At 44.2% G+C, this 19,282-nt stretch overlaps 1 protein-coding gene across 6 annotated transcripts in view; it reads left to right on the forward strand.

The window, feature by feature from the left end:
* Positions 1 to 19,282, forward strand: part of LOC129194715 (nuclear factor 1 B-type-like) — a 71,062-nt gene that overhangs the window by 23,741 nt on the left and 28,039 nt on the right. For all 6 annotated transcript variants that reach the window (XM_054800018.1, XM_054800019.1, XM_054800017.1 and 3 more), the window contains exons 3-4: positions 15,816 to 15,872; positions 17,368 to 17,436. In XM_054800018.1, the coding sequence (XP_054655993.1) occupies positions 15,816 to 15,872; positions 17,368 to 17,436 (126 nt within the window). The remainder of the gene's footprint in view (positions 1 to 15,815; positions 15,873 to 17,367; positions 17,437 to 19,282) is intronic.

Below are 19,282 nucleotides of genomic sequence, written 5' to 3' on the forward strand. Positions count from 1 at the left end.
TTGAGAGTTAGGAAATATCGGCTTGTCAAATATCGGCAAAAAGCCAATGTCGGACATCCCTAATTCATTATTGTTATTACTTATTATCATAACTGGTTTATCTGGTCTCAAAAAATAACATTTAGCGTCAATTTGTGGGACAATGATCATTTCAAAATGCACTTGCAATGGTTTGTAAATTGCTCAAATAAAAAAAGTTTGTTTGTCCAACCATATTTTTTCATTCTACTTTTCTTAAAAAGAATGTTAAAATCTCGTCTCGTCTCGTCGATGCCCAATCTTGTGTATCGTCTCATCTTGTGAGTTTGTGTGTCTCGTGACACCCCTACTAGCGACTTGTCTTAAGTCATTGACCGTTTCTCTCATGATTATACAATTTTGAGGATATGTGTATTACTTGTATGCCAGCATGTCTGCTGAAGCATTTTACCAGAAAACACAGGAGGCGCCATGCATGTCACTTACTCTGACTATGCTGTATGTACTGTAATTATGGCCTGACTGTGCAATTAAAAACATCCGTCATGGATACCTAGAAGTCAGCCCAGTGATGTGGCTGACTCAGCTGCTGCGATTGGGCCTACGAAGAAGTCAGAAAGGGAAGTGGATGGCGCTCGGTTGTGTTTCCAGGTAGACCCTGCCAAGTTCAAGTGGCTTGGATGGAGCCCCGCGCCGCGAACAGGAAGTGCCTCTGCAGGGCTGCCAGCCGCACAAACCAGTGAGAGCGTTGTTTGACATGACCCTCCAACAGGCAGAGGTAGATAACTGTAGATGTAGCGTGCCAGGAGGCCTTTGATGCTGTCTCTAATGTGTAGCTTTGGGCAAATTACTGTAAAAAAGTAATTGGCTGTAGTCACTCTAATTAGTAACGGGATTACTCATTCAGAAATGTCATTATTTTGTTACAATTTTGACAAACCTTCAAATATCTGACGTGTCTCATTAACAGTTACCGTATCAATGCATAATGGAACGACCTGCTTGTGTTTCCTGTTGATGTTTCGTCGCTCCAATGTCTGTGCATGCACCCCGCGTGTGATTGGTGGAGAATGACAAAGTGTTGTGCGTGTGGAGAGGACGCACAGATTTGTGTGCAAGTTGGAGACGTTAGAAGTGAGCACTGCTGTTGAGGTGTGAAGGTCAGAATAAAGTTAAAAAAAGAGCTTGACACTCTTGTGACCCCGTCGGGATGCTACAATAATAACGCGCCGCATTTCAATGTCAGTAACGGTAAGAGCGTTAAATTACTCCCAACACTTCTAACCTGTGCCTGCGGGTAAACTGTACATTGCTGCAGGTGTGTTTAAAGGAACCAGAGAATCAAGTCAGGCTTCAAATGTGTAAACAACTGCCACTTTTTTGATTGCTGTCCAATGACTACATTTATTTCTTGAGAGGCGGGTGTGAAGGCCCCTGCGGTGTAGCTCTGACTGGACCAGTCCTTGCAGGAAGGAGCGCTGTGAAGCTCACGCAGGCTGGTGGGAGGTGTGTGAGGGCTGACTGTGTGTGTGTGTGTGGGGGGGGGGGGGGGGGGGGGGGGGGGGGGGTGGGATTCTTCTACAAAAAGTGAAGGGAAAAAGTGAACACTCCATCTCCAGAGCCGCTGCTGCCGTCATCTGTGCAAATATTTCACCAGATTATAGCTGGGGAGCCTCGTGGGAACATTACCGCCAAACACACATTTAAAGCCTTGCCGACTTTACAAATGCTAAAAAATGAAAGTTTAGTGTTGCTGCAAACAAACACAAACCTGCCAGATGGAGCCTGATGACATATGTCTTTGTTGTGTGTCATCCTGGCATTTTGGCACCAGCCCAGAAATAATATTGTAACAAAGGCCTTTACAGTGTTGTCCTAAATAGCAGGGGAGGGATACGCACATGGCTACCACTCACACTTGTTTCATGGGGGGGTTGCAAACATGATGGATAATAATGGATCCTGTACTGATTCTACTAGTCTTTACTGTACTGTACATACTGTATCACACAGGGCCGCGTGGTGAGGTTCATGGCTTTTGTTAGTACAGGTTGCTCATTAAGAGGATAACAAGAAAAAGAAGAAAATAATTCACTTTGGTTAAAAATGTCTTCAAGTTGTTTTCAAATACTTCTTAGTCCCATTTATTTCATTTTTTATTGACTGAAAAACATGTATGGTCTTGCCTTTTATTTGTACATGAAGTGCATGCGGCGTAAGGAAAAGCTCTGCTAGCTCTGGAATAACTTTGGTATGATAATACTCCATCTTGGCAGTCAAATTCATTCATGCAAATTCTACGGTTTTTACTTAAGGAAATGTAAACAAATAATATAATTCAGTGGGCAAATGTGAAAATGTATTTTATCTTATTATTATTTGCTTTTTCATTTTTCATCATGACAGGTGAGTCTCTGCCTCCCCAGGCTGCACTGACCAATTTCAAAGAAGTGTCAGAGGTGCCACACTAGTGTATTGGAAATGTGTTGTCCAAAATGTAGCCTTTATTCTGGAATTTAGACAGTTTAAAAGTGCTTACTAGGCACATGCCATTTTGTGTGCCCGTGCTCTAATGATAATAAGGTGTGTTTGGCCACGCTTGTGTCGTGCCTGACAGTGTGCATACAGTATCTGTGTCTCCAAGAAGACACTTTTTTGATCAACTTTTTACATATACAGTGGAACCTCAGTTAGTGTCAGTAATGTGTTCCAGAAGGTCCAACTCAAACCAAAACGTACTCTACCCAAATAAATTTTTCCCATAAGAAATAATGTCAATCCAATTAATTTGTTCCGGACAACCAAAAATGTTAACAAAAAACAATTTTTAAAATAGTTTCACAATTATAGTTTTACATGCGGAAAAACAATTAAAAATATATATACAGTGGAACCTCGGTTAGCGTCCGCCCCGGTTAGTGTGTTTTTCAGTCGAAAATTTACGCCATCATTTCCCGCAGCACAAGCGTCTTGTCCTGTTGTCAGTATTCTGCATGAGTCCAACTGTGTTCTTAATGTATTTTTTAGCAGAAAACGTCCTGCCTTGGTAGCATTCAATGAGCTAGCTAACAAAATGGCAACCTGAACCGGAAATCGGCTACGTTACATCGCCCGTCTATGATGTCATCAGCGGTTAACACAAAAGACATTTTTCCAGTTTTACAATTATACTGTAGTTTTACATGCATAAAACAATTCAAAATGCATATAAAAGACTACTGAAAGAGATGAATGAAGATTTATGGTTACCTTTACCTTCATTGAAGACGTGACATTTCCCAAAGACACGATGTGGCAGTGAGATCAACCACCTTCCTGTTTTTCCATAAGCTATTTCTTAAATTCAGTAGTGTTTCTCACCTTCTTTGTCGAAATGCGGGCACTTGCAACTTTCTTTGACTCTATTTTGGGTTATTGAGGCTAGAAACACTATTGAATTCAAGAAACAGCTCATGGCAAAACAGGAAAATGGTAGTGGTTGATTCGCTGTCACATCAGGTCTTTGGCAGCAGTCACAGAATCACATCGAGTCAGCTGGGATAGGCTCCAGCATACCCCTGTGACCCTAATGAGGATTAAGCGGCATAGAAAATGAATGACTGGATAAATATATCTATAAAGTAGATACAGATTGTCCGCAGAGGCAACATCTCTGCAGACCGCTCACACCCCGCCCACAAATTGTTCCAGTTCCTCCCCTCCGGAAGGCGATACAGAGCACTGTTTGCCAAAACAACCAGACACAAAAACAGTTTCTTCCCCTTGGCTGTCAAACTATTGAACACTTAACAACACACACCCACAGCCCCCACAAGCTGACCTGTATGTATGTATGTATGTACAGTATGTACTACTTTATTATTTATCCATATTTATATTATCAACCACTGCTATTTGCAGCCATGAACATTTGCACTACATACTGCATTGGATGTAACACCGTGAATTTGTAACCTGTATCACTGTAAATACCATAATTATAATTATCTATAATATTTTATGTAAATATGTATAGTAGTATTTATAGCATTCTCCTTCTTCTCCTTGTTATGTAAACTTTATTTACTATACTTTGTAACAGAGAGCGATGTTAGACCGGAGTCAAATTCTTAGTATGGTGTAACATCCATGGCGAATAAAGCCGATTCTGATTCTATAAAAACGTGTTTTGCGTTAACATTTTTGGCTTTCTGGAATGGATTCATTGGATTTACATTATTTGTTATGGGAAAAATTGATTTGGTGAGCGCCCGTTTTGGTTAGAGGAAATGAATGACACTAACCAAGGTTTCACTGTAAATGCATATAAATGAGGAATGAAAGGGATAAATGAGCATTTAACGTCACTTTTACCTTTATTGAACCCTTGATTGTTGACAAAGATGGCTGAGGCAGTGGTGACGGAGGAGAGAGAGACAGAGAGGGAAGATCTACACGAGCACCTCCTTTGTGTTTTGCTGTGAGTAATTTCTTGACTTCAGTAGTGTTTCTCACCTTTTTTATGAAAGTCAGTCTCTATCAACTTCTTACTGGAACTTTCTTTGGCTCCATGGTGGGTTATTTTGCTGCCGGGATTAAAAGAAAAGCAGAGACTTTTGACGTGACTGTGTTAGTTAGCAAAGAACTCCAGAGTCAGCCGCTGGTGACATTGTACGAAACTGGGGGACAATGACTTCCATTTTCGGTTTCCATGTGGCTATAGGCGGCGGCGGTGGAGGACGGAGGTTGAAAACGGGGAGGTTTTGTGATAAAAGTACGTTACAAACACAGTTGGACTCACACGGTGTATTAATTAAAAAAATATGTAAACTGAAAAACATACGCTAACTGAGGTTTCACTACACACTGGAACTGTGCACTTTTTGTCCAGCGTAATAGATGCCATACATTACATACAACAACGTAACATGAAGGAGTGGGACAGGAGGACACAAATGTTAGCAACACTAGCATAGCTATGTGAGCTACAGTGCTAACATTACACTACCATTTTAACAGCAGCATCGTGCTGGGTTGGCCTATTTGCTTAGGAAAAATAAAATGACAAAGCTTACAGGTCCTACGTCTACAGCTGACTGACAGAGAGTTGGCAGAGCTTCATTTTAAGATGTGTAGTGAAGCCCACTTTTACTTTTTACAAAGCTGTCCTGTGTCAAGTGGTGGGCGTACACAGGGGGCGGGCTCATCCAGCTGTGGGAGGGAGTTTTTCTTCGTGACATCGTAAAAAGCTGCAATTTCAAAAGCAAGCATTTTAACATAGAGCCAACAAGTAAGGGAGATGATAGATTTTTTTCAGATTTGGTCCTCATAGGCTCATATTAGACTCTATATACAGTATGTACAGTAATCCCTAGTTTATCATGGTTTATTGGTTCCAGATCGCAATCAGTGAATTTCCGTAGGATTTGTTCTTAAGAAATTGAATATTTTTGTAGTTATGACATAGAAAACCTGTTTATGATCTACTCAGTACGTTTTTTTAGAACCATCTAGACATGAAATAATTATTTAAGACAGTTTACCTTGTAGGGGAGCAGAATTGATGGCAGGCAGGAAGTGACGTCAGGGGTTCAGAGTTGAGTTTTAGCTTGATGTGGGCTATGGCTGCAACAGTAATCCGTGCTATTATGGTTATCGTTATTGTTATTGTTATCGTGCCTGCTGTGAGATCATTTAAACCTGCAATAAAAGCGGGTTGTTCAAGTTTGGGTCTTCGGTGGTTGCGGGTTCGATCCTCCGTCGTCCCGTGATCATGTCGAAGTGTCCTTGGGCAAGATACTGAACCCCCTGATGCTGCGTCATCTGTCAGTAAATGTGCTAGCAGTGTCAAAGTGCTTTGAATACCTTGGAGGTGGAAGACTATTTACTATTTTGGTCACTACAGTCACAATTTGATGGTCTTAATGGCTTATACTGTATTTTAGTTCACTTACCATTTTTATGCTTGAAAATGATTAATGTGGGCAAAAAATACATACAATTTGCTTAGATATGCTTTTTTTTAATACTGATAATAGTCCGCAGTCAACCATGAAACAGTGATTCTTTAATTAATGAAATTAATTACATAGACTGAGGGAGCAATGTTGTGATATTGTCCAGCATGTCATTACTGGTGTCGATATCAACCAACACCGAAATTGGCAGCACCTATTCCCTTAACACCAGTGCTTCTCAAATAGTGGGGCGAGCCCCCCAGGGGGTCGTGGGAACCGTCGGGGGAGGAAGACTTTCAATATTAGTGCAGACCTGCTAACATGTTTGAATTTGTTGTACTCAGCATGCAATTTGGCTCTTGAATAAGCTGGCATGCTTCACTGCTCTCCATTTTGTTGCATTTCGCTGGTTTGAGTTTTGAGTTCAGTCTGGACAGTACAGATAAATAAATAGATATTATCAGTTCCTCAGTAGTATTTCAAATCGGGGGAGGGCTTGCGAACAGATTTCTGTCCCCCAGAGGGAGCATGACAGGAAATAATTGAGAAGCACTTCTTTGCACTAATGTCAGGTGACAACACGTGCAATGAATGAACACGTTGTGCTTCTTTTTAACTGTGAGCACTGTCTGTGAAAAAGAAGTCAAATACTGCAATAAGCAATGTAAGTTAAAGAACAAGTGCCATATTTATTTTGTATTTGTTTTGTCTCAACAAAATAAATCATTACAAATCAACTCCAGTCATAGTCCGCTACTTTTTTCCCTCATGCTTTGAACTCTGCAGCTTAAACTATCATGCGGCTAAAAGAACTGCATTTCCCATGATGCTTAGAGTGCAGATTCACGAAGTAGTGACGTGGGCGCTAATATCACGTTTTGAAGTTGATCTAACAAAGTTTGATAAATGTACACATTTTGTTTTTTTTTAAATGCGGTGAGTGTGGCTAATTTTCAGGTGCGCGCAACAGTCTGGAACTTACATGCTCTACGCCAATCAACAAACAAGTTAGGTTAGGTTTAATGACTTCACAATAAATCATCCACTTAAATAATGCTGTCACCTATACAACTTGGAAAGCTTCCCGTGTGGCACAGACATGTGAGAGTGTGACACTCTGGACGAATGCAATCATTGTCTTAGTGTGTGCTTTGGTGTGGTTTTATAAATCATACAGATGCTGTTTAAACCTGCATGTTGTTATATCTGGGAAGGTGTCGTGCGCTGCTCATGTGGTTTGGTGTGTGGTAAGGGGCATGGTGTTGGCCGTCCCCCCGCTCACAACCCCCCACAAGCGTGTTTTCCACCTCTGCCGCACATCTGGGACCAACAAGCACAAAGACCAAAGACGTCTGCTGCCAGCAGGATTGGATGGTACATGAGGAGCTTCTCAGCGTCTGGATGGTTGCCAGCGACATGACCTTGTGACGGGCACAGCCGCTCCACCCCCCCAACTCCCCACTGGAGTTATGTGAGAACCTGTTTTATGACAAATGGACCTCTCCTCTTCACTTCTGTTCCATCTATAGCCAGTTTTGATTCTGGGCAAGCTCATTAACAGTGAAAGGGGGGGATGCTTTTTATTGGCAGGCGAGCGAAAACGCTGCATTCTCCGAGTCATTATGGCGCCATTGGAAGTCTAGAAAGGTGTGAGCATGATTAGGACTGACCCACACCTTCCCAGAAGGTGTGTTGCGCAAGCAGAGTTTTTGACACAGTGACATAAAAATGTATTCAAAGCACTTTTAGCCTCCGCGCCGTGATGCATGTCCACATGACAGCTTGAGAAAGTGCTGATGCGGCAACATGCTACAGCAGAGGCCTTCTTATATGTACACCTGCAGCTTCACTGTAATGGCAGAAGTAACATCTGTTGGCAATGTCACTCATCTGTTTTCATGCTCGTAATGACACATTAAACTCTGTGGTTGAGCCCCCCCATTTCCACCCCATGTCCCATTTCCAAGGGAGGCCGTCTTGCCAGCAAATATCATCTGACTGAGTGCACGCTTTGTTTTCTTTATGTGTTTCCCGCCAAGTTGTGCTCTTAGATGTGACGATCGCATCATTCCTCTCACTCCAAGGTGTCCTGTTTGTGTGTTTGTGAGGGGGCAGCAGGGATGGGATGGCAGGCATCCTCGGTGGCCTCTTGCCCAGCTGGATAGAGGCCATTTTTTTTCGGGCCCCGGAGGAGGGCGCACCCATGCGGTCTCCTCGCCTTCAGCGTGCTGCTCTGCCAGTGGGAAACTCCTCTTGGCTGCAACGCCTGGCGCCGTCACAAGTGGTGACAATCGCTGACATCACTGGCGCATACACACGCACACGCACACGCACACGCACACACACATAAACGTGGCGGCCTGACTGGTGATGTTCAGATGTCAGCCTCAAAGCAGCTTGTGTGTTTGTCTTTTCAGTTGAGTGTGGACATAAGAAAACTATGTGGTCCATTCTTGTTCAAATATATGGAGCGTGGATTTTGTCTTCCTCCACTTTTTACCTTTTTAACGCACACCGGGCTGGAGCGGACCATCACTGACCGCCATTTCTTAAAGGTGGACAAACACAGTGCATTAGCATTAAAGCTATTGACATTCCAAGCACTTTAAAGCTGTCTATATTCCTGCACCACATCCAGCATCTCAAACACTCGTGGGGCATTTCTTAGACTTAATTAGTATAATGTGAGACTTTAAATAAGCAAATATTAGTAGAGTATCACAATAGTAGGTGGGAGGAGTGCAAATAGTTGCTTTTGTAAATCATTTTTGAAAAAGCCTACAGGCCAAATCCTAACACCCGTTAAGCCTGTCTCGCACCGTCCTGAACTTTCAGCTCCTCCTTGGGGAGACTGCAGGGAATTTCCCAGACCCCCTTAAAACGCAGCAGCACATCCTTTCCCGGCCCTCCCTGCGGACCAGTCGGGACGTGCAGGTTTGAACCCTCTCTGTGTTCCCGGCCTCCCGTGCCCGTTGCCACTCAAGCAGCGGGGGTCCGCAGCATTTGTCTCATAATTATCCGACTGTATAGGGGGGTTGAGGAGATGAAAAGGGCGACTCACAGAGCTCCTCTGTCAAAGGTCTGTCTGCCCGACTGGGGGGAGGGAGGGTTAGATGGGGGGGGGTCTCTATCTGCCTTGTCCTGGTCTCTTGTGCTCGTCTACTGCCCAACCCTCCTCTTCATCAGAGTTCTCCTAAAGGAATGCAGCATAATCGCCGACAGTGAACGCTCGTGCACGGGCGCACACCAACCTCCCCACGCCCCTCCCCGCTGCTTTATTCACAACTACAAAACTGCAGAAATACCCCCCACCCTCACATCCTGAAAGGCCCCTCCTTCTCCTCCCTTTTTTTTCTTTCTAGCGCCGCACTCCTCTTTACTCCTCCCCACAGCCACCTTGCTCCTTCTCCTCTTAACTAGTGGCTAGGAGTTAATGGACTGTTTTGGCTAGCCTCCAGACGGTGAGTGTCACCTCATTAGCCTATGGCGGCTCGCTCCCAGACTGCTCCTTGTGTGTTTGTGTGCACGCCAGGAGGAGGGATACCACTGCGGAATGCCATTGGTCATTGCTCTGTCTACCCCCAACCCTCCCATCACAAGCCCCCCCTCCCTGGCTAACCCCTTCCCACCACTACAATGAACGAGAATACACGCATGCATAATTAAACCCGAAGTCTCGTCACTTTCTCTCCTTCCTCCGTTTTGGAGGTTTGCCACACTGGAGAAAGAAAGCGGTGTCTTCACGCCGCCAACCTCCCAACCTCCTGTATGGACCCATTCTTTGTGGCCCCCGCGCCACTGAATGGCAGGGTGGCAACAGCGGGCCAATGTAAATGCCAGCCAGCCCTGCCAGTCAATTACACAGCGACAAAGCTAATTGTTTGTCCAGCTCCGCCATTGAGGACCGCTATTGTTTTAAGCACAGATGTGAACTTCTCGCTTTCTCACAGACCAGACGTGGGTGACGGCGGCGTTTGTGAATGATGATGAGACCGCCGGTGCTGCGTCCTCATGAAATGCATATGCTCAAAAAGCCTCAATCAAATAGTCAGTGTTGCAATTCAAACTAAGTTTATAACGTTGCAGTCGTTTGCAAATGTTGTAAACCAAGAAAATACACATCTCTACACTTGTAGTTGAACAATGCCAGCTCGCTTTTTTGTCTAATCTACGTCTTTGTTTATTGATGTCGGAGCTGTCCAACTGTTCTTTGATGTTTATTTAAAAAAAAAAAAATCATAATAAAAACTTGCGATTGGCTGTACCCCGCCTCTCGCCCAAAGTCAGCTAGGATGGGCTCCAACATACCCGCGACCCTAGTGTCCTTACGCGTGAATGTGAGTGTGAATGGTTGTTATGGTCTGTGAATGGTTTATATCTGCCCTGCAATTGGCTGGCGACCAGTCCAGGGTGTATCCAGCCTCTCGGCCAAAGTTAGTAGGGATAGGCTCCAGCATGCCCCCGCGACACTAAGGACAAATGGAATAGAAAATAAATGAATGTTTCTGTTGTTTGAAAAGTTTGTTTGTTGCACAAAAAATCATCAAATGATGTTAATGAAGTTTATCTTTGCCACGATGCATGCACTAATTTTACTTAAATTAAATAAAACAACTGTAGGGGCAGACTGGGAGGGACTTTTCCTTACTCTGTCTTTAAAACCAATCAGGCTACATTAATTGTTTGAGAGAAAAGTGAACAATGGATGGATGTAGCAGATGAAATAAAGCGACAGGAAAGACCACCTTATGAGAAAATGACAGACACGCGGGGGGGGTTTTGGGGGGGGGCTGCTTAATTTTTTTACAGGACAGATGAGATGTCATGTTGTGTTGTATGCAGTTTTTTTTTTGTCAGTGTCGCTCGCCGTGGGGCACCGCACATAGACGTCAAGCACGCGTGTTTTAACATGTATGAGAGTTGAGCGCATGAATGCCGTCTGCAGAGTGTCATTCGGGTTGCACAGTGTGTGTGCACGAGTGCAGTCTCTTTTGTGTATCTCTCACACAAAAGATACGTGTATAAGGCATTCATCCCGCTTCATTGGATTCTCCATTGGTGGTCATTTGATAGGTTTAGCTGTCTGGAGGATCAGGTATGCCCTTTAAGACAATAACTCCTTCCAGTTATGACAATCACTTTAAAGTTAGTGTACTTTTTTTTTTTTATCAGTTATGACTACCGCTGTGGCTAAATAAGAATGGTGTCCCCCACGGGTTGTGGTCTAAATGCTATGGAAGACATGCTAGCATACATTTAAAACAACGTTTTATAATCACGATTTATGGGCAATTAGTTGCTAGGTTGCTAAGGCATTTTGCTCGAAAGCAGCCATTTTTTTCATGGTCAAATTTGACATCCGTGTGCGTATCAGTCCCCGAAAGGTGTGTACTAAATTTCATGGTGACTCAGCTAAACGCCCTAAAGTTGTACAGTGGGTGTATGGTTGAGCTGTGTGAGAAATTTCAAGTCTGACTTATGGGGTTTAATCACGGCAGCACCGTGTGGTGTCAGAAAAATAAAAGCGCAAGGAGCACAATAGACACAGGGACATATTTTCCTTCTTTTGTGTGCAGCGGTTTAGGAGTAGAAGAATTACTTACACAACCAAATACATACAGTCATGGAAAAAATACCCCTTTTCGGGCAGGTCGGGTTGCCATTGAATGCCACACGAGTCTGCATGGGGTAGGGAGGCGGGGTTGTTTGGCACTCAGATGTCTATGCGACAGAGAGGGTGGGGGTTGGCATCGCCAGTTGGCAGGCCTGGCACACAATGGCTGGCACGATATGACGGTCTCCTCTTCTGCAGAGGGGAAGGTTCCTTTGCCCGGATCTTTTGTTTGGGTTGCGGCTCATCCCGATAAAGGCCACTTTGTTTAGACAACAAAGCGGCGGGGAGGGCGAGAAGCAAGAGATAGACAAAGAGATAAAGACACACGCAGAGAGAGAGAGGGAAGGAATTGGTGGCAAACGAGGGAAGACCGCCAACGCAGATAGACATTTTAAAAGTAGGGGTGGAACAGTATACGTATTCCTAATTGGACTTTTCAGTATGGTGCAGGGGTGCTCTGAGTTTCCACATGGTACATATTAAGTCAGGGACAGGAAGTATAAATAGTCATAGTCCACCACGTAAACAAATATCGTGGCTAGCGGTAGTGCCAAGGTGAAGCCTCGATCTCCTGGCTGTGCGGCCAACCACTCGCCCTCCGTGCGGTCCAATATACTGTATCATTTCAATGTTATTTATTTGTATGTTTTATATTATTTGAGAATTCCATTTATGAGAGAATTACCTGCTGAGCAGAGAAAGGATGGAGTGATTGTATGAGATGAAGAAAGAGGAAGATTTAGAGAAGAGAACAGGTTCGGCTGGAAGCTCTCCGAGAAACATGAGATCATCCTGCGGGGCTGCGAGAGATAGAAAGCAGGAGGACATCGTACACACACACACACGCACACACGCATGCATGTGGAGTCATTTAAGAGCACCGTCAAGACTTGCATGACCTGCACACACATTTCCAGGTGAGGAGGGCCCGAGCGGAGGAGCGGGGGAAAGCAAAAGTGAGGAGCGCAGAAAGTGTGCCGGGGCTACATCAAATATTTACTCGGGAGCAGCTGTATTGTGGAAACATTACACATCGGAGCCGCGTAATTAGCCAGATATTTTCTGGCCCTCTTACTGGCTCCCGACTTCTGTTGGGAAGTCCACCCCTTCCCCTCCCCCCCGTACCCTGCCTTCCCTCCGCTCGGCTGCTGAAATACATCTTGGCTCGGGACCCAGGCCTCTGGCAGCCACAGTGCTATACATGTGCACAGAACCCCGCTCAGCATAAAATGGCTGCCAGGCAGGCTTCTCCTCCTGAAATGTCGACAGCGGTATGCATCTGTTGTGTGCGTGTTGCGCGTGCGCACTTCTTTTGTGTGTGTGGAGGATATCTGTACATGTCTGCAAGTGTTTGCGGGTTAGGAACATGGACCGCCGCTGTCAAGGGAAAAGGAAAAAAAGTTCCCTAAACTATGTGGCTAATTTGATGTGTGTGTGTGTGTGTGTGTGTGTGTACTTTAATGGAAACAGAATGATGCCAAAAAAATGAGTGGGTAGGTCAGGGGGAGTGTGTGCGAGTGTTTTAGTGATTATAAAATCCAGGCAAGTTGGGTGTGGAGGAACCACACAAGCTAGGTTAGAGCCACATTTCTGTTTCCATTAAGCCCTAATTGGCCTAATCATTACTGTGGTATGATAAGTATCCCGCTCAACCAGAAGGTGTAACAACTTGTGCACACATCCAAAATACCCACAAGCCTCTCTGATCACAACTTTTTTTTCTCTTTTTTTAAAACTTTGTTTGCTTTCTGTTGAGCAACAGGAGATAATGGCATTCATACTGTATTTTCACTTCCTTCACGGTTGTTTATTTAAACAAGTGGCAGGAGCCAAGGGTGCCAAGAAATGTTGTTTCTGGAACATCGCCGTCTGTGTGTGTGTGTGTGTGTGTGCGTGCGTGCGTGTGTGTGCGCCAAGCTCCCAGGGCAAAGACCAGCCTTTTCCACCGCAACTGTTTATTTACAGGTTAGCCTACTATTTATTTGAATACTATGGGATTGGTCAGGCTTCTGTACACATTTGAACACACCTCACCGTTATCACAGCATTTTCAATGCATTGAAAGGCTTTTTTTTTTTTTAAAAGAGCTGAAACAATACACGGCATCTCCTACGAAGGTCAAAGGTGAGATGTAACGCAATAGAGGAGGTGTTTCCGGCTGCAGTGTGAGCCCGGCAGATGTGCCATATGCTGGTGTCCCACCTTGAGTCATCCAGGTGGCGTCTCCCGGTGCTGCAGTGGGGGCCTCCTGCTGGATGATGCTGCCTGGGATCTCTAATTGCCTCCACCATCTGCTCTTCTTTTTTTTTTTTTTTTTGTCATGCAGCGGACCCACCCATGCTGCACCAAAATTCTCCACCGCCGCAATCGAACCCGCCACTAAATGACAAAAGCTGTTTATGATGATAAGAACAACCTAGATGGTCACTGTGATTTGAACCGATATCGTTAGTGGAGTCTCACTACCGTTACCTGGCTGATTTGGATACAGCAACGTGGTTACAAAGGGAATAACACTTCACACCAGTAGGGGGAGCCTGGGAGCATAATGATTGTCTACTTTTAATATTGAGCTTTTGTTTTTCCATATTGAGGAAGCATTTAAAGGTCCCATACTAGCGTATTTTTAAAAAAATAAATCTGATGCCATAATAGTGTATTGGAAGCGTGTTGTCTAAAATCTAGCCTTGGTGCTGCAATTTCGACAGTTTAAAAGTGCTTTTAGTAAATCCGATTTGGAGCACATGTTTTTGTGTGTCTGCATCTTTAATACTAATGAGCTGTTTGTCTAGGGTGTGTGTCTCCAAGAAGCACTTTTTACGTACACACTGTACCTCTGCACTTGTCCAATGTAATAAATGCCATCTATCACATAGAGCAATGTGACATTAAGGAGCGAGACAGACATTAGCAACAGTAGCACGGCTGTGTGCGCTACAGTGCTGTTACAGTCACTTTTTAACAGCAACATCATGCTAGGTTAACCTATTCGCTAAAGAAAAACTAAATGTCCAAACTTACACGGCCCACGTCTGTGGCTGACTGACGGATTGTTGACAGAGCTTTATTTTAAGATGTGTAGCAAAGCCTACACCTGTTCTGGAGATTATTGATTGAAGATTGATTTTTCTCAAGTTTGGTGTCCATAAGGGACCTTTAATAAACCATACTGTACATGTTTGCATCCATTTAATTTTTTTCCCGATGTTCTATTTCCCTTCCAAATTGTCATTGTTTTTCTGCACCCAAGAATGTTCTGTTTTTGTTGCACTCTCTATTAGTCAAATTTGATCCAAGGCAGTCCATGAAAGAACAGGAGACTATTAGAGAGAGAGGAATGAAGAAATGCATAAATCTCTCAACCTTTTTACTTCCCTCCAGTTGCGCTGCCTTTAACGCAGCCCGTGAGAGCGCCAGGCAGGAAAAGGAGTGTTGTTGCAAGGCGAGCGTGTCTGAATTCATCGTCTCTCGCTTCTGTGATTTTTACCTCGCTGGATGTTTGGGGCAAACTTTGTGTAACACGCTTGTATCCAGTCTTAATTGAAAGCTGATATTTATGTGTTACGCGATGCAAAACGTGGTAACGCCCTTTGTCGCTGCTGAAGCAGAGCAGGAACTGCTGACAGATGAGAAATTCCCCTCTCACAGAGGCTTTGAGGTAAATAGCAAAGCTCTCACACATTGGAACCAGTGGAAAGAATTCCACCGATGCTTACTGTATTTCCTCTGCCTCCTCCTCTCCTGATTGTGTTTTGTTCTGGACATGTACCTTGCACTGACTGCAGCACGATTCCACAAAGAGCTTTCTTTTTAAAATGCTAATGCAAACACTCTTGACTGCAAAATAAGAAAAAGATTCTGGCCTCCGGGAAGGAGTTGGAACTAAGAGTAATCAGAACCGCAGACCTCTGCCAAGGCCAAACAATGCTACGATGGATCAGCACCAAATTGTGCATTAACATTCATGCATTTATCACTTTTAAAACGAAGAAAACGTAAGAAAACAAACAAAGAGCAATGATGATATTTAACTAGTGGATTTAAAGAAGGTCCAGAGTGCTGTTGTGATATAGAGGATCTTTGACTAGTATTTTTGCAGAAGTTTCAGGGTTTTCCTGTCTGTAGAGGGGGTCTTTGACTGTCATTTCGGCAGTGGATCCTTAAAAAGAGCAGGGAGCTGTAATAACAGTGAATGCTTTAAAGCAAATGATTATGTTTTCGTATTGTCAAGCTGTTCAAGCACGACTAACCCCCCACCCCCTTTCCCTCTCTCAATGTTCTTGCAGACTCACAGCAGTCAGGAAGTCCCAGTAACAATGAGCAAGGCAAGAACCCTCTTCCAGGTATGTGGAGTACCAGTCATCTTTCCTACACTTCACTGGGCCTTTGTTCCTCCACAGTTAATTCCCTGCACATACACAACATATGCCCCCTGCCCCCGGGGATTTATCTGCTTTAAAATGTGTTGATCTGCAGTCAAGCGACAAGAAAACACAGGCCGGCGGGCTAAATGGCCATTTTTAAGTGTAATAAAAAAAGAGGCCCCATCAATAGCAAGTATGTAAGTCAAAGTGACACATCTGGTGTAAAGATAATAGCAACTTAAAATCACTGCTGACATCCACAAGCTGAGGTCGCACTTTTTAAAATTGCACGGACTGTGTAGGAATAAAAATTTTATTGGTAATAAAATTTGAATTGTCCTGAAAAAAAAAAAAACTCCATGAAGGACACTTGAGAGCTGAGGGGGACTTTATATTCCCCGACAGTTTCCTGCTTGTGTCGTCACGGTGATGGAATGAAAATAGTTAGACAAGTATAATTAGCGTTCTACCTCCAAGAGCAGGTTCTGCTGACGCCGGTGCCAAGGCAAATATGCCAGCCAGCCAGTGACTCAGGCTTGGGAGGCCGCTACGCCGTTGGCTCACTTGGAGCGTCGGGGCCTCGTCGATGCCAGCCGAGCTGCTGGCTGTCTTTCTGGCACAGGCCAGGCGCTCCTGGCGCCGCTTCAAAGCCGGCCACATTCGTTTTGATTCATTTGAGCGTGAATAATCTCACCGCTCGTCGTACGTGACTGACAGCCAGCGATGAGCGTGGCCGCCACGGCCAGGAAGTGTGTGTGCTGTAGAATGCGTCAGGTGTTAACTAACGCGCCTTGAAATACATGATCTGTCAGGCTTGTGATTGAGTTAAGATAGTCGACTTAAATGCACGACATCATGTCATTGCACCTTCAAATAACAGTTTTAATGCCATTTTGGATAGGGAGCTGGCATATGTGGTTGCCATAGCAACCTTCACCTCACCCACTTTAGTGTTCTGTAACAGTCGTTCCTCTTACGCAGAGGATCTTTGACAAGCATTTTTTGAAGTAGAGTGCCCAAAGTGGGGTCGGGGTTCTTTTTTATTGCCTCCTGGCATGTTGTAGTTGTTAAAATAACAGTTCATTAACAAGATATATTATTTGATATTACACTAACTACTGTAACCTTTACTAGGGATCAATAAAGATGCATCCAATCAGATCTAATCTAGTATAATCTAATGTAGTGTAGCATAAACATGTTGTTTCTTTTTCAATGCGTGGGTTTTGTGCTTTATTCATGACTTTGTTAGTCCTAGTCTTGCAGTGATATTATATACCGAATAACAATCAAATCTCTTGCTGTTTTTAAGAAGCCACTGCAAAAATGCTAGTCAAAGATCCTCAATATGACAGGAGCTTCCTGTTGTTGTGTTATTGAGAATGAATACACTTCCTAACTGTAAAGCTGAATGAAATGGATTTGCGCTGCAGGAGTAATGCTCAGCAACATCTCACTGTGCTTCCATCGACAGTCTATTTGGAGGACAGCTTCATCAAGTCGGGAGTCTTCAGTGTTGCAGAGCTGGTGCGAGTGTCCAGAAGTAAGTTTGTTAGTTTGTTTGTGCTCGCTAGTGTGAGTCACAGATGTGTTCTTCAACACGGCACTGGGCTGGAAACAACATGGACACCAACGTCCATGTGTTCGAAAGAATGTGGAAGGGTGTACGTTTACCTGCCTTGACAGGTATAACAATGTCAGTTACACACACACACACACACACACACACACACATACACACATACAAAAGGCGGTAATTGAAATGCAGCGGAATGTCGTCAGTATCCAATTATTTGATTTGTAAGAATGCAACATGTGTGGAGAGATGCGTGTCACTGAAGATCTGTTGACCCGGTCAATCCAGTCGGGCCAGTCCACTTTGCAACACTCCTGTATGTGTGTGTGTGAGAGTGTGAGTGAAGACTGTAACACGCTATCTGTAGAGACACGTCCACTTTTGACACTGCTCCTCCAGGAATCCAACACCTCCTATAGCAGAGGACATCCGCAGGCGCTGTTTACCTGCGATTACCTCAATCACCCTCCACTAAGAAACAGCTTGTTGACTTCAGGCCCGGATTAAAGAGAACGGGTGGGGGGAGTGGGTCTACGCTAAATTCAACTCGTCTCCGATATACTATCTTTAGCTAGCTGTCAGATATTTTGGATTGAGGAAGACTAGATGGAACACATTTGATCTCAGCTGCCTCCGCCATCTTGTGCTAAGTAATCACAAAAGCCATTCCATAGACATTTGTGGCACCCCCTACGGGTTGTGGTCAATATAATTTGTAAGCGGTGACGTGCGGTCAGGCAAGGACAATAAGTAATCGGACAGAAACATGCAATACACTGAGGTGCTGCAGGGGCGGGCGTGTGCACGATCTGAAAGGTGCTTGTCGCTGCCATCCGTCCACACAGAGGAAAAAAACAGTGCCTTTATTGAAAAACACTGACAAGTCAAATGCATTAAAGATACCGTATCGATATACTCTGCTGAATGAATGAAGGAATTTAACTCCCAAGATGGAGGACTGTATACCCTGGCTCAACAGAAGGGGGTGAGACTTTTAGAACAAAGTGTCAGAAGGTAGGGTGCATATACTTCATATACAAATAAAAGGTTTATAAAAGATATTTAATTGGGACTAAGAAGTATTTGAAAACAATATTTTGAACCAAAGTGAATCATTCTCTTCTTTTCTTGTTATCCTTTCAAAGGAGGGTGTGCCTCACCAGCCATGAACCTCACTGCATGTCACTGTTTGAAATACATGCTAGCATCCATGCAATGCATGCTGTATATCGTCAACGTCTTTGAATTTGGAGACAAATGGTCAAGAACTTATGGGCAATTAGTTGCTAAGTTGCAAAGATGTTTTTCAACCAACCTTGCTCAAATTTTACGCATATGTGTTTGTCAGTACCCTAAATAATATCAAATTCCCGGGTAATTCAGTTAAACACCCTAAGCGGGTGTATGGTTGAGCTGTGTGAGAAATTTCAAGTGAGTCTGATCTATGGGGTTTGATAACAGCGTCACCACGTGGTGTATTGGTCTGAAAAATAATAGCACAGGCAACATTGTAGGGGTGAATGTTTTGCCAAATTTTCACCCTTTTGCGTGCAACGGTTCCGGAGTAGAAGAGTTATCTTCCACAATAAACTGTACATGTATGTTCCAAACATCAGGTTGTTAGCCTTTTATTAGCCACTCTGTCCAGATGGCCCGCTCCACCGACGCGCTAAAGCTGAGCAGGAATTTTTAAAAGGTTGACGGACGCACGGGAGTTGTCGCCCACTCCGCCGGCAAGATATGACTCCCCCTCGCTCAGACCGGCTGGGCTGTTGAGACGTTCGTAGAGGTCCATGGGCGAGAGGGTTCAAGG

This window comes from Dunckerocampus dactyliophorus, chromosome 15, assembly GCF_027744805.1.
Source record: "Dunckerocampus dactyliophorus isolate RoL2022-P2 chromosome 15, RoL_Ddac_1.1, whole genome shotgun sequence".
Classification (NCBI taxonomy): Eukaryota; Metazoa; Chordata; class Actinopteri; order Syngnathiformes; family Syngnathidae; genus Dunckerocampus; species Dunckerocampus dactyliophorus.